The sequence below is a fragment of the Phallusia mammillata genome, chromosome 5 (genome assembly GCF_965637545.1).
Source record: "Phallusia mammillata chromosome 5, kaPhaMamm4.hap1.1, whole genome shotgun sequence".
In the NCBI taxonomy this organism is placed as follows: domain Eukaryota; kingdom Metazoa; phylum Chordata; class Ascidiacea; order Phlebobranchia; family Ascidiidae; genus Phallusia; species Phallusia mammillata.
This window is the reverse complement of record NC_137256.1, coordinates 2233911-2248695: the sequence shown is the minus strand read 5'-3', so window position 1 is coordinate 2248695 and position 14785 is coordinate 2233911. Positions and strand designations below refer to the sequence as shown.

Genomic DNA, 14785 nt, shown 5'->3' with positions numbered 1-14785 from the left:
TAAAACGTGTTCTGTGACTTACATGTTTGGCTCCTAAAATCAAGGATAGCTCATTTTTTTGTCCTAATCATATTACGTTCATCTGCATTGACCTTTGATGGCAAATATGGGTTTAAATTAAAACGGTTTGTTGCAGTAGTGTCGTTTGATCCCCAATCTTAAAAACTATAATAAACATTTGTTTAAATTACGTTGTATGTTACAACTTAGTTTAAAAGTAAGATGACCATATCAGATTTGGACTTAAAACATCAAAATGTGTTTATTGAAGAGGTCAATGCATATTTGTAAGGGATGAGTTGTTCAAATTGTCAACTAACAATCACCTATTTAAGCCTAAATCCCTATAAAATACACTTCTAGCTTGAGCTATGGTGTTATCGAAGCAGCAGTGCTTCTGTAACACAATAAGTCATTAAATTATTGATTCTGTCACATAAAAACAACTGCTGCTTGCTAAAGCATAGTTAATCAGTGATCGGTGACATAGGATGATTACCATTGGCGGAAAAGGTCCCATGCAAAATACAAATTATCTAAAAAATGAAGTAAATTATTTTTCTTCAGGCAAATCAAGCCGCAACGTTTTGGACCAAAAACATCAGGCGGTTGCGTCACAGCTTGGTATCCAGTGGCCGGCACTAGCGGGCGCTCTTGGGTTGAGCCCCGATGACGTATGGAGAGTGCAAAAAGAATCTGACGGATCAAAACCCGGGGAACAGAGCATGAATATGTTGTCCATGTGGATCGCTAAACGTGGAGATGAAAATGCTGGTTAGTTGTCGTAAATATTTCGTGTCACAATTTTGGTGAAAACGCTGGTGGTTGCAGCAAATAAAAAGTTATCGGTTTCAATAAGGCTTTCATGCAACCGAGCTTTGTGTGATCGGCCGTGAAAAGCGACACTATTGAATCGCATTGCGTAAAATTTTACCCACTTTTTCAATTAACATTTGGAAAACAAACCTTTAAAATATTTAGAAAAAATATTACTTTTTACACGGGATAAGTGTGTCTCTTTACTAGTGTACTCAAAATTTGTACCTGAAACTGGCCTATAGACACAAAAAGTGTAAATCCAACCTCTTGTGGGATTTGTCACAGTTGCATATGTAAACTTGGCCTTAAAATAAGCTTTAAAGGGCTTTACCGGGGGTAAATTGCCTTCACACATGCTTAAAACGAGTCGCAAGTGCTAAAGACTTCTATATCTCACGCTGTATCTAACTCATTATTTTACGCTGTATGTTTTGGTTTTGCAGAAAACATCGACGAATATTTGAGTGACGCGCTTCGCAAGATTGGCCGGGATGACCTTTGCCCTATATTAGACGACCCCGTGTTTCATTATGGAGATATTGACCCATCAATGCATATGGACAAAGATGCACACGACTCATCAGGTATCAACAATCAAAGACTCTTGTTGAATAAGTTGCTGACGCTTTAAGCGAAGAGTAGAGAAGTCTTAAAAAAAACAGAACGAATGACTTAAACTTTACATTTTTATTTCTTGTATATCATGCTTTACATACTTACTATTTTAGGTTAAATTCCGGTAGCTATTTAAGAAGTTTGCCTTTTTTGTGAACTTGAAATGAACTTGAGTTTTTTATCTTCAGCGTTCCGCGCTTTGTCGGATGAGCTCGGCTCTCCGTTTACGGCTAAAGGTCATGTGAGTTCACCTTTTCCTTTTACGTCGGCGTCAAAGTTGACCATGCAGACATCGACACCTACTCCTGCCCTCAAGGTAAATTAAACTTGAATTTCTTCACATAGATGGCTTCTGGTTAAAACAGTTGTTTACTTGGTATTATAAAGCTACTTCAAAGTCATAAAAATCTAACGAACGTGATTGAAGAAGGTTATTTTAAGAATTTGCAAAGGTTTAAAGAATGACATAAGCTTCTGAACCACTGCAGTAAATGGAGTTATTAAACTTTAGTTGCCATATGTCCAAAATGACAAACTCCGGCTTTGACAAACTTAACATAACCCTGATTTGTTTCTGCTTCATGAATTTTTTTTTAATTCTTAGGCCCGTAATGAGACACTGACTGACGGTGACGCATCTTTGCTTGTACCACCACCTAGTGCCGTGGAGAGTGAACTTGATGACGTAGACAAACCACACTTCAATTACGTCATAGATGACGGTACGTAACTGTGCACATACTTCTTTCTTTCCTTTTCGATGCTGTACCTAAAATCATATTTTTTTTTTACCTAAAATCATATTTCGCTTTAAGCAGATGAAGTCGATGCCGCAGCGCCGCAAGTGGATAAAACATCGAGGTAATTTGAATTGTGTATAGCCAATCACGAGCGAGTATTTGGTAACGTGATTGTAACCTTGCTTATTTTGTTTGTTTCCAGCCATGACAGTTCGTCGGATTCATCAGATAGCGATCGAGAGGAAACTCAAGCGACAAAAGATACTGGTACGATAATCTTATGTTCACAAATATGCTTTATTCCAGGTCATGTTACCTTTAGGCGTTTTGTGAAGTGTGGTTTAAGAAACGTAGCCTACACTATTAGGAAACATTGTGCAGTATATTGATCTTATTATCTATTTTTCGTGTAGAAGAAAAAGTGGAACCGGTCGTACAGGTCAACGTTGATCATGAGTCAGCACAAAACGAATCTGTGAACGTAAGAAAAATATCAATGTTTTTGTTGTTGCATGTTTCATTTTTAATTTTTGCCAAATTTATAATTTCCTTACATCAAAGTAGATTATATTCATAGATTAAAATAGCTTGTCAGTGTCAATTTCAAGCCGATTTGGTACTATAAAACTATACATTTCGTAAGACCGATGCTGTCAAACAAGCGCACATTCAAATGAGACAAAACGACAACAAAATTTAACATTAATCTGAAGTATGTTCCACACCAGGTTGAAACACCGCAGGAGAGCAAGGTTAAAACGGATGAGGAAAGCAGAGAAGATTCGGAACAACCTGAACCTCGCGATGAAGGTAATGTGAAAAAATTTAGTCTTGTTTACAAAAATTCAAGGAATTGAAATGTTTTTATTATTACAGATTGGGAGGTTTTGAATGTTGAACCACAGGATGCGGAATATGAACCAGAAGTCCCAGTGTAAGTGGAAATTCGGTTGACACAGAAAAAAGACATTTAGTATAACTTTCTTGAAAAATCAAACCAGTTCTCTGTTAAACCGGTGGAGTCTGGTTTTTTTATTCATTAAAAAATGAAAGTTTTTTTTATCTTGTAGTTAAGTACAGATTTTTCACAAACATTTTTCTTTAGAACTTCAAATGAGGTTGAAAGGGCGCCCTCTAGTGCTTCTTCAACATCTTCTGAAGATGAACAGAAAGAAGTCGCGCAGAAAACAGACGGTAAGCATAAAACACACGTTGTGTTTTAACTTGTGTTGTTAAAACAAAAGTTCAGTTGCACAGTTTGGTCAAAATTAACAGATATGACATGTGCGGACATTTTTTCACTGTTGTAAGCGGGCGGGAAATTACGATCTAAACCCCCAAGTGCAAGCCCGAAGTTCTCCAAGAAACCGAATTCTTACATAAAACAAAGCCCAAATTATGCTTGAAAGTTTTTTCAAAATTGCGGTACATACAATGTTGATGGTGAAGTCAGGCTCGAATCAAACCCAGTTGTATTTAAACTTAAAACAAAACTTGACCCGAAAACCATGGCCTGACTTGTTACAATGCACTCACAGCTGCCTTTCAATATCATATTTAAAATCTGGATGCTCCTTGCTTTTTCTGTAGTTTAATTAAATCATTTAAACCTATAACTGTGTTTAAAACATTGGAACAAGTGTGATGCATTTTTACATGTCACATAATTAGTAGAAAATTCAAACCTTTTAGAATCAAAGGCGATAGACGTTACTCCAGGAAGTGAAGATAAACCAGCTGTTGAAAGTGACTCTTCTTCGTCTTCCTCGGATGATGAGGCGCAAAGCAAAGATTCAAGTGAAGAGAGGGAGATCACAAAGGATGAGGATGATAAGAAGAAGAAAGAGCAAGTGGAGGAGCCAAAAGTAAACGGAGACAATCATGTTGATGTATGAAGTTTTTTTATGTGACAGTTTTGTTACTGTAAACTTAACTTAAAAAGTTGGTCGTCTAAAGTTTTTGCCCACTAAGCTTTAACCAGTGGTTCTCAATAATTCACAGTTCGTGCCCCCTAAAGTAACCCTCAGAACCTGTGCCCCTGCTAATCACAGATGTAGATGAAAAATTGTGAAACTTAAAGTTATGGTGATGACTTATTTAACACAAGAATGCCCCAGACAGACATGCCGAGAACTTGGAGGTGTTAAAGTTCGGTGGTGTATTCTGCTGTTGCCTATAGATTGGTGTAACTATAATGTCCCCTAAAACACCTCGTGGTCCCTGGTTGAAAAGCAGGTTTAACCTGTTTTCTCATGTGATTCAACACTAACTTTTTGGTTTATTTGTTTTAGGAGGAGAACAAACCGGAAGTGGATTACGATAATTATGATTATTCGGAACTCGAGGCGGAATACGGAGTCACAACTACGACCACCATCGTAAGAACAATCGTGGTTGAAACGCAAGAACCCAAAGATGTAAGATTAAATATCTTATAGAAGTTTCTTGCTTATCTTCGAAGTTTCGTTTCATTGCCGAATGAACTCGCATTTTCGATGTCATTCACAATTTTCCGCTGCACAAATTCGCTATCGTTAATATTACCTGAAGATAGAAAAGTATAAAAAAAATGATTCTCGGCTCATCTCACTTTAAAATTTGTACATACTTATAACGTTTTTTAAAGTTTGCGACATGTTGGTTCCGTATAATACTTTTTTAGTTGTAGGAAATAGTTCATCGGTGTGCCTTAATACCAAGTATCTTAATTAAATAACCGGCTGCAAAAAATCAGCCAATACCTTACCGCAATTTGTGATTTGTTTTGGGTTTTAAAGCAATCTGGACAATATGTGGCAAATTACTTTGCACGCAATAAACCCTCGAACCTCGGTTAACCAAACTTTCCTTTCAGTTCAAACTCCCGCCTCCTAAAATCGAGATGGACGGAGAGGGTGGTCACGTGATTGAAGTTTCGCGCCAAGTGAAGCAAAGTGTCGTCCAACAATCAGCGTCGTCCACGTCATCGGACAGCGACTGAGGAGCATTTTCATTGGATGAATTAAATCCTTCATACACTGTACATAACACACAAGATTTGAAACGGAAAGTTTAATTCATCATTTTTACCGCCATTCTTATCATCGCTTGTGTGTAGTGTAAGAAACTACACTCGTATTTTTACGCGTGTACTGTTCTCTGTGTAGTGTGCTTGTACTGTGTGTTTGTAGTGACGTGCACTGTCAACCTGCTCTTACTATTAGAAACGCTTGGTTGCTTCTGCTTCTGCAAGTCGATATAAAATCTTTACTGCCCGCGCCGGTTCGAAATTCCCGCGCTTTCTACCTGCGACTGTCAGAGGCACTCAATAAGTTCTTGTTCGTGGTACGAGATTTGACATTTAGTTGTGAATTTACTGCATATATGTATATCGGTAAAATGTTGTCGACGGAGTCTGCTTGTTCCTCTCTTTTTATTTGGTCGAAACTTGAGTGATTTCATTTTTCTGCCGTCGCGCTTTTATCATTATTACGTCACATACCCTTGCGTGATTTCCATTTTTTTAATTTTCCACTACACGTCACAATACGCCCCTTGCAATGACGTCATTCCTACGTAATCATCCTTTTGCACGCTTCTTTCATATCGCGACAGTAAACCTTGAGCAAATAACATTTCCCGTCATTCCATTCTTGTCCACCTGCAGTTGCATATGCGGGAAAACACCGATACCCTCCCAGGGATTGCTCCCTTTGCCCCCCTCAACCGGCCCCTCGCCGGTATTTGCTGCTGCTTGCACCCCTGCGCTCTCGTCAACACTGTAGCCAACGCGATATCATCATAAGCAAAGCAATGGGAATCGTTAAATCAATACAAGCTACTGTTGGATCATTTGTTGTTTTGGGGGGAGGTGAGTTGTAATACATTGAAAGCTTATGAAGAGACCCTTAGTATTTCACTTTTTTGTTATCTGCGACTTGGTGATTTAAAGCCAATTTCCAGTATATGCGAAAAATCTTCGTAAATTATTATTCTAACACTCTTTAAAAACAAGGTCATTTGCTTTCGAGTTCAACCTTGCACAGCTAACTCGAAAATCAGGAGTTGATTATCAACGTAAACTTGATAGCATTTAATCTAGAACGTTTGATTCACATCTGAGATAACACGGTTTGCAATTCAAGGAAACAAAAGTGAGCGTTAGGAACGGCTTTTATACTGCACCGTTTGAATACATTCACAACATAATTGCTATGGTATTTTGCAATCGACGATTAAGTCTCTAGTGATATGATAAGAATAGGCGACAAAAATATTTTCACAAAAAGGCGCAGCATGTAAAAGTATCAAATAGCAGTTCAAGTAAACAAAAGTGCAAATGCAAGTTACGCTATATAAAATAGGTGCAAAGGTTTTCATCAATACTGACGGATTTGAAATAGGAAATGCAAAGAGAGGGTGACTAGTGAATTTAGAAATCTATCAACTATATCCACTACAACACAACGAAAGCACCTTTAAAATGGCGGCTGTAGAAAACTGTACAACACAATGTCTGAACAAGCAAGAATTCAGCAATTTTCGTTTACAAATTCATCAAGGTCAGGTCCACATAATAGGTGGTTTGGTCCCGTAATTACACAATGTGTTCTGCTGCTCCTTCATCATTGACCGAATGATCGTTGGATTCCGCCTGAAAACAAGAAATATTTAGTAACAACCCCCAGGGTGATTCAAGTGCAATCAGGCGAGAACGCGTCACGCTTGATCAGCTACAGGTTGGTAAACAGGTTTTATGGTGGTGTAAGACTTAGGCTTGGAAAATTGCCGTTGTGGAACTGCCTGGTACTCAAATGTAACAAATGTAATAGTTGGAAAGATCAAAAGCACACTATGTGAGTAATTTTGACACAAAATTGTAATTACCTCTCGATCGGTGCAAATTTGTTTCATGATTTTGTCAAGCCAAACTCTTCTGGCCACAACTTGTGAACGATTTTCCATATTAAGCAAGAATTCAATTGCATTCATATCAGTTGGGGAATTCAAATGCTGGTAGGGCTGCGAAGTACGGCAGCAACCATTACAGCCATCACAGCATCCACATTGAGTCAAGTTTAACAGCAAGTCAAGCCATGGAAAAGCTAGAATATAAATGGTTTTTGCCAGCTGTATTGAAGGTTTACTACCGTCGAGTTTGATCTTTCTGTACCAGAGTTGCAAGTCGGGCCGGGCTTTTCGGGCCGGGTTCGGGTTCGGGCCGGGTTCGGGCCGGGTTCGGGCTTAGGTATTTGTCAGAAAACGGGCTCAAAACGGGCCTGACTTTACGTTCCGTTTCCGTCATTTTTTGGTAACAATTCTCTCGCTTTGATCGAATGCCCACCCTGGTCTAAAACGTATTGTTTACCCCATTGTCTACTATTGTTCATTGTGTTTGTTGTCTTTTCTCTTTTTTTCTTTCTCATACTTTGTTGCAAGGCTTTCGTGGATAGACCTGTCAATCAAAATTTCGGGCCTAAACGGGCTTCCCAAAAACGTTTCGGGTTCGGGTCGGGCTTCGGGCTTATACTTTCGGGTTCGGGCCGGGTTCGGGCTCAGATTTCAGGCCCGCTTGCAACTCTGTTCTGTACAGCACTGTACGACAGATGCTGATCATTGTAAATACAGCTTGGGTAGCGGTGCCAATAGAGAAGAGAACGCAGACTAATACATCGGCCACATAGTGCTTGTGTTTACATGTTAGGTCTGTATAACAAGGCGACTGTTCGTTACCTATATCTCCACTTTTATGACTCAGATCGCAGGCAAATACTCTTCCTCTGTTGACATTGTCCCCGAAGAGAAACAGGAATGAACATAGCAGCAGATAATAAATCACCAACGCAATTTCGTTTCGTATTGTTGACAGCATCACTATTTGCTTACAGCACGTTAGGCTCTTTAGATCATTGTAGATTTTCCCGACATTATCTGCAGACGTATTTGAGTTTGCGTTTTGCCTTGTAGGCCTATTTAAAGCTTGGTTAATTTCACATTCGGAAACAACAAGATCACTTCCCATTTCGATGGCATTGCCAAAGATCTGAACAGCCGTTTTTACCACTGGCACATACAACCACCAATGGTTGGCGATATAAATGGTTATAACTGTAAGAAGAATCCACCAGCCAAAAACCCTCTGCAAAAATGGGATAACTTGGTTCTGACATTCGTCCATCATGAACACAAACATTTCGTCTTCTGTGGAAGCTTCACAAGTTGTTGAAACATTGCTAGGGTTTGGAATGCACATAAACTCTGACCCGTAGCCACGGAATGCGTAAAGTGAAAAGAGAAACATTACAAGGTTGCAGATTTTTGAACCAGTTTCCCACCAAGGCCGGGTATTGGAGCGACTGAGAACATCAGAGAGAACTTCAAGTTTAGCAAAATATTCCGACATTACGACAATACACTATAGTGCCGTTAGAAGCCAACGACCACTATACACACAAAAACACTTGTGGTATCCTCACGCAGTAATCTTAGACACCATTTCGGACAAAATTAGAAAACTGATCTTTCTTGAAACCTCGAAACTGGAGAAAAATCCGGGAAAACCGCTCACGGTGTAGCCAAAAGATTGCAAAGAGACACGTTACACGCGACATGCGACAGGAAAGAGAAAAAATAATAATAATTCATCAGCGTCGTTGTGCATGTTCATAAATCGGGCATCAAAGAAAAGATTGTTTTTGAAAAAACCCTAATTGAAGAAGAATCCGGTTTTCGGTGGGTTCGGAGAAACAAAATTTTGACCCGATTTTCGAAAGAACCCTAAGGGCGGCTGTAGCCTTTCCGTTTTTTCGATTTTGGGGGGTCAAAAAATCGAAGAAAAATCCGGTTTTCGGTGGGTTTTCGCCGGAATATTCCAGTTTCAAACCGGTTATGACCGGTTTCTGCCTCCAACCGAACCTACAAACCGGTTTAAACCGGTTTGCAAAATCGAAAATTTTGACCCGATTTTCGAAAAAAACCTAAGGGTTTTGCCTTTCCGTTTTTTCGATTTTGGGGGATCAAAAAATGGAAGAAAAATCCGGTTTTCGGTGGGTTTTCGCCGGAATATTCCAGTTTCAAACTGGTTTTAGCCGGTTTCTTTCTTTTACCGAACCTCCAAACCGGTTTAAACCGGTTTTCAGGGTCGAAAATTTTGACCCGATTTTCGAAAAAACCCTAAGGCTATAAAATAGCCTTTCCGTTTTTTCGATTTTGGGGAGTCAAAAAATGGAAGAAAAATCCGGTTTTCGGTGGGTTTTCGCCGGAATATTCCAGTTTCAAACCGGTTATGACCGGTTTCTGCCTCCTACCGAACCTCCAAACCGGTAAAAACCGGTTTTCAAAGTCGAAAATTTTGACCCGATTTTCGAAAAAACCCTAAGGCTATAGCCTTTCCGTTTTTTCGATTTTGGGAGGTCAAAAAATGGAAGAAAAATCCGGTTTTCGGTGGGTTTTCGCCGGTATATTCCAGTTTCAAACCGGTTATGACCGGTTTCTGCCTCCTACCGAACCTCCAAACCGGTTAAAACCGGTTTTCAAAATCGAAAATTTTGACCCGATTTTCGAAAAAACCCTAAGGCTATAGCCTTTCCGTTTTTTCGATTTTGGGGGGTCAAAAAATGGAAGAAAAATCCGGTTTTCGGTGGGTTTTCGCCGGAATATTCCAGTTTCAAACCGGTTATGATCGGTTTCTGCCTCCAACCGAACCTCCAAACCGGTTTAAACCGGTTTGCAAAATCGAAAATTTTGACCCGATTTTCGAAAAAAACCTAAGGGTTTTGCCTTTCCGTTTTTTCGATTTTGGGGGGTCAAAAAATGGAAGAAAAATCCGGTTTTCGGTGGGTTTTCGCCGGAATATTCCAGTTTCAAACCGGTTTTAGCCGGTTTCTTTCTTTTACCGAACCTCCAAACCGGTTTAAACCGGTTTTCAGGGTCGAAAATTTTGACCCGATTTTCGAAAAAACCCTAAGGCTATAGCCTTTCCGTTTTTTCGATTTTGGGGAGTCAAAAAATGGAAGAAAAATCCGGTTTTCGGTGGGTTTTCGCGGGAATATTCCAGTTTCAAACCGGTTATGACCGGTTTCTGCCTCCTACCGAACCTACAAACCGGTTAAAACCGGTTTTCCAAATCGAAAATTTTGACCCGATTTTCGAAAAAACCGTAAGGCTATAGCCTTTCCGTTTTTTCGATTTTGGGGGGTCAAAAAATGGAAGAAAAATCCGGTTTTCGGTGGGTTTTCGCCGGAATATTCCAGTTTCAAACTGGTTTTAGCCGGTTTCTTTCTCTTACCGAACCTTCAAACCGGTTTTCAAAGTCGAAAATTTTGACCCGATTTTCGAAAAAAACCTAAGGCTATAGCCTTTCCGTTTTTTCGATTTTGGGGGGGTCAAAAAATGGAAGAAAAATCCGGTTTTCGGTGGGTTTTCGCCGGAATATTCCAGTTTCAAACCGGTTATGACCGGTTTCTGCCTCCTACCGAACTTCCAAACCGGTTTGAACCGGTTTTCAAAATCAAAAATTTTGAACCGATTTTCGAAAAAACCCTAAGGCTATAGCCTTTCCGTTTTTTCGATTTTGGGGGGTCAAAAAATGGAAGAAAAATCCGGTTTTCGGTGGGTTTTCGCCGGAATATTCCAGTTTCAAACTGGTTTTAGCCGGTTTCTTTCTCTTACCGAACCTTCAAACCGGTTCAAAACCGGTTTTCAAAGTCGAAAATTTTGACCCGATTTTCGAAAAAAACCTAAGGCTATAGCCTTTCCGTTTTTTCGATTTTGGGGGGGTCAAAAAATGGAAGAAAAATCCGGTTTTCGGTGGGTTTTCGCCGGAATATTCCAGTTTCAAACCGGTTGTGACCGGTTTCTGCCTCCTACCGAACCTCCAAACCGGTTAAAACCGGTTTTCAAAATCGAAAATTTTGACCCGATTTTCGAAAAAACCCTAAGGCTATAGCCTTTCCGTTTTTTCGATTTTGGGGGGTCAAAAAATCGAAGAAAAATCCGGTTTTCGGTGGGTTTTCGCCGGAATATTCCAGTTTCAAACCGGTTGTGACCGGTTTCTGCCTCCTATCGAACCTCCAAACCGGTTCAAAACCGGTTTTCAAAATCGAAAATTTTGACCCGATTTTCGAAAAAACCCTAAGGCTATAGCCATTCCGTTTTTTCGATTTTGGGGGGTCAAAAAATGGAAGAAAAATCCGGTTTTCGGTGGGTTTTCGCCGGAATATTCCAGTTTCAAACCGGTTATGACCGGTTTCTGCCTCCTACCGAACTTCCAAACCGGTTTGAACCGGTTTTCAAAATCAAAAATTTTGAACCGATTTTCGAAAAAACCCTAAGGCTATAGCCTTTCCGTTTTTTCGATTTTGGGGGGTCAAAAAATGGAAGAAAAATCCGGTTTTCGGTGGGTTTTCGCCGGAATATTCCAGTTTCAAACTGGTTTTAGCCGGTTTCTTTCTCTTACCGAACCTTCAAACCGGTTCAAAACCGGTTTTCAAAGTCGAAAATTTTGACCCGATTTTCGAAAAAAACCTAAGGCTATAGCCTTTCCGTTTTTTCGATTTTGGGGGGGTCAAAAAATGGAAGAAAAATCCGGTTTTCGGTGGGTTTTCGCCGGAATATTCCAGTTTCAAACCGGTTGTGACCGGTTTCTGCCTCCTACCGAACCTCCAAACCGGTTTAAACCGGTTTTCAAAATCGAAAATTTTGACCCGATTTTCGAAAAAACCCTAAGGCTATAGCCTTTCCGTTTTTTCGATTTTGGGGAGTCAAAAAATCGAAGAAAAATCCGGTTTTCGGTGGGTTTTCGCCGGAATATTCCAGTTTCAAACCGGTTATGACCGGTTTCTGCCTCCTACCGAACCTCCAAACCGGTTAAAACCGGTTTTCAAAATCGAAAATTTTGACCCGATTTTCGAAAAAACCCTAAGGCTATAGCCTTTCCGTTTTTTCGATTTTGGGGGGTCAAAAAATGGAAGAAAAATCCGGTTTTTGGTGGGTTTTCGCCGGAATATTCCAGTTTCAAACCGGTTATGACCGGTTTCTGCCTCCTACCGAACCTCCAAACCGGTTTAAACCGGTTTTCAGGGTCGAAAATTTTGACCCGATTTTCGAAAAAACCCTAAGGCTATAGCCTTTCCGTTTTTTCGATTTTGGGAGGTCAAAAAATGGAAGAAAAATCCGGTTTTCGGTGGGTTTTCGCCGGTATATTCCAGTTTCAAACCGGTTATGACCGGTTTCTGCCTCCTACCGAACCTCCAAACCGGTTAAAACCGGTTTTCAAAATCGAAAATTTTGACGCGATTTTCGAAAAAACCCTAAGGCTATAGCCTTTCCGTTTTTTCGATTTTGGGGGGTCAAAAAATGGAAGAAAAATCCGGTTTTCGGTGGGTTTTCGCCGGAATATTCCAGTTTCAAACTGGTTTTAGCCGGTTTCTGCCTCCTACTTAACTTCCAAACCGGTTTGAACCGGTTTTCAAAATCAAAAATTTTGAACCGATTTTCGAAAAAACCCTAAGGCTATAGCCTTTCCGTTTTTTCGATTTTGGGGGGTCAAAAAATGGAAGAAAAATCCGGTTTTCGGTGGGTTTTCGCCGGAATATTCCAGTTTCAAACCGGTTATGACCGGTTTCTGCCTCCTACCGAGCCTACAAACCGGTTAAAACCGGTTTTCAAAATCGAAAATTTTGACCCGATTTTCGAAAAACCCTAAGGCTATAGCCTTTCCGTTTTTTCGATTTTGGGGGGTCAAAAAATGGAAGAAAAATCCGGTTTTCGGTGGGTTTTCGCCGGAATATTCCAGTTTCAAACTGGTTTTAGCCGGTTTCTTTCTCTTACCGAACCTCCAAACCGGTTCAAAACCGGTTTTCAAAGTCGAAAATTTTGACCCGATTTTCGAAAAAAACCTAAGGCTATAGCCTTTCCGTTTTTTCGATTTTGGGGGGTCAAAAAATGGAAGAAAAATCCGGTTTTCGGTGGGTTTTCGCCGGAATATTCCAGTTTCAAACCGGTTATGACCGGTTTCTGCCTCCTACCGAACCTCCAAACCGGTTTAAACCGGTTTGCAAAATCAAAAATTTTGACCCGATTTTCGAAAAAACCCTAAGGCTATAGCCTTTCCGTTTTTTCGATTTTGGGGGGTCAAAAAATGGAAGAAAAATCCGGTTTTCGGTGGGTTTTCGCCGGAATATTCCAGTTTCAAACCGGTTGTGACCGGTTTCTGCCTCCTATCGAACCTCCAAACCGGTTTAAACCGACTTTCAAAACCGAAAATTTTGACCCGATTTTCGAAAAAAACCTAAGGCTATAGCCTTTCCGTTTTTTCGATTTTGGGCGGTCAAAAAATGGAAGAAAAATCCGATTTTCGGTGGGTTTTCGCCGGAATATCCCAGTTTCAAACTGGTTTTAGCCGGTTTCTGCCTCCTACCGAACTTCCAAACCGGTTTGAACCGGTTTTAAAAATCGAAAATTTTGAACCGATTTTCGAAAAAACCCTAAGGCTATAGCCTTTCCGTTTTTTCGATTTTGGGGAGTCAAAAAATCGAAGAAAAATCCGGTTTTCGGTGGGTTTTCGCCGGAATATTCCTGTTTCAAACTGGTTTTAGCCGGTTTCTGCCTCCTACCGAACCTTCAAATCGGTTTGAACCGGTTTTCAAAATCGAAAATTTTGACCCGATTTTCGAAAAAACCCTAAGGCTATAGCCTTTCCGTTTTTTCGATTTTGGGGGGTCAAAAAATGGAAGAAAAATCCGGTTTTCGGTGGGTTTTCGCCGGAATATTCCAGTTTCAAACCGGTTATGACCGGTTTCTGCCTCCAACCGAACCTCCAAACCGGTTTAAACCGGTTTTCAAAATCAAAAATTTTGACCCGATTTTCGGAAAAACCCTAAGGCTATAGCCTTTCCGTTTTTTCGATTTTGGGGGGTCAAAAAATGGAAGAAAAATCCGGTTTTCGGTGGGTTTTCGCCGGAATATTCCAGTTTCAAACCGGTTATGACCGGTTTCTGCCTCCAACCGAACCTCCAAACCGGTTTAAACCGGTTTTCAAAATCAAAAATTTTGACCCGATTTTCGGAAAAACCCTAAGGCTATAGCCTTTCCGTTTTTTCGATTTTGGGGGGTCAAAAAATCGAAGAAAAATCCGGTTTTCGGTGGGTTTTCGCGGGAATATTCCAGTTTCAAACTGGTTTTAGCCGGTTTCTGCCTCCTACCGCACTTCCAAACCGGTTTGAACCGGTTTTAAAAATCGAAAATTTTGAACCGATTTTCGAAAAAACCCTAAGGCTATAGCCTTTCCGTTTTTTCGATTTTGGGGTGTCAAAAAATCGAAGAAAAATCCGGTTTTCGGTGGGTTTGCGCCGGAATATTCCAGTTTCAAACCGGTTGTGACCGGTTTCTGCCTCCTATCGAACCTCCAAACCGGTTAAAACCGGTTTTCAAAATCGAAAATTTTGACCCGATTATCGAAAAAACCCTATGGCTATAGCCTTTCCGTTTTTTTCGATTTTGGGGAGTCAAAAAAAGGGAAGAAAAATCCGGTTTTCGGTGGGTTTTCGCCGGAATATTCCAGTTTCAAACCGGTTATGACCGGTTTCTGCCTCCTACCGAACCTCCAAACCGGTTTTCAAAATCGAAAATTT

At 40.3% G+C, this 14785-nt stretch overlaps 1 protein-coding gene across 8 annotated transcripts in view; it reads left to right on the top strand.

The window, feature by feature from the left end:
• LOC145228935 (uncharacterized) overlaps positions 1-6005 on the top strand; it is a 70616-nt gene extending 64611 nt beyond the window's left edge. For 6 of the 8 annotated variants that reach the window (XM_080094154.1, XM_080094155.1, XM_080094152.1 and 3 more), the window contains 13 exons: positions 568-774; positions 1263-1403; positions 1623-1750; positions 2039-2156; positions 2250-2295; positions 2377-2441; positions 2588-2655; positions 2903-2984; positions 3051-3108; positions 3280-3368; positions 3867-4063; positions 4466-4591; positions 5029-6005. In XM_080094154.1, the coding sequence (XP_079950280.1) occupies positions 568-774; positions 1263-1403; positions 1623-1750; positions 2039-2156; positions 2250-2295; positions 2377-2441; positions 2588-2655; positions 2903-2984; positions 3051-3108; positions 3280-3368; positions 3867-4063; positions 4466-4591; positions 5029-5154 (1451 nt within the window). In that variant the 3' untranslated portion in view covers positions 5155-6005. The remainder of the gene's footprint in view (positions 1-567; positions 775-1262; positions 1404-1622; positions 1751-2038; positions 2157-2249; positions 2296-2376; positions 2442-2587; positions 2656-2902; positions 2985-3050; positions 3109-3279; positions 3369-3866; positions 4064-4465; positions 4592-5028) is intronic. The other 2 variants (XM_080094153.1, XM_080094159.1) reach the window with 1 other exon arrangement.
• Positions 6006-14785: the final 8780 nt, after the last annotated feature.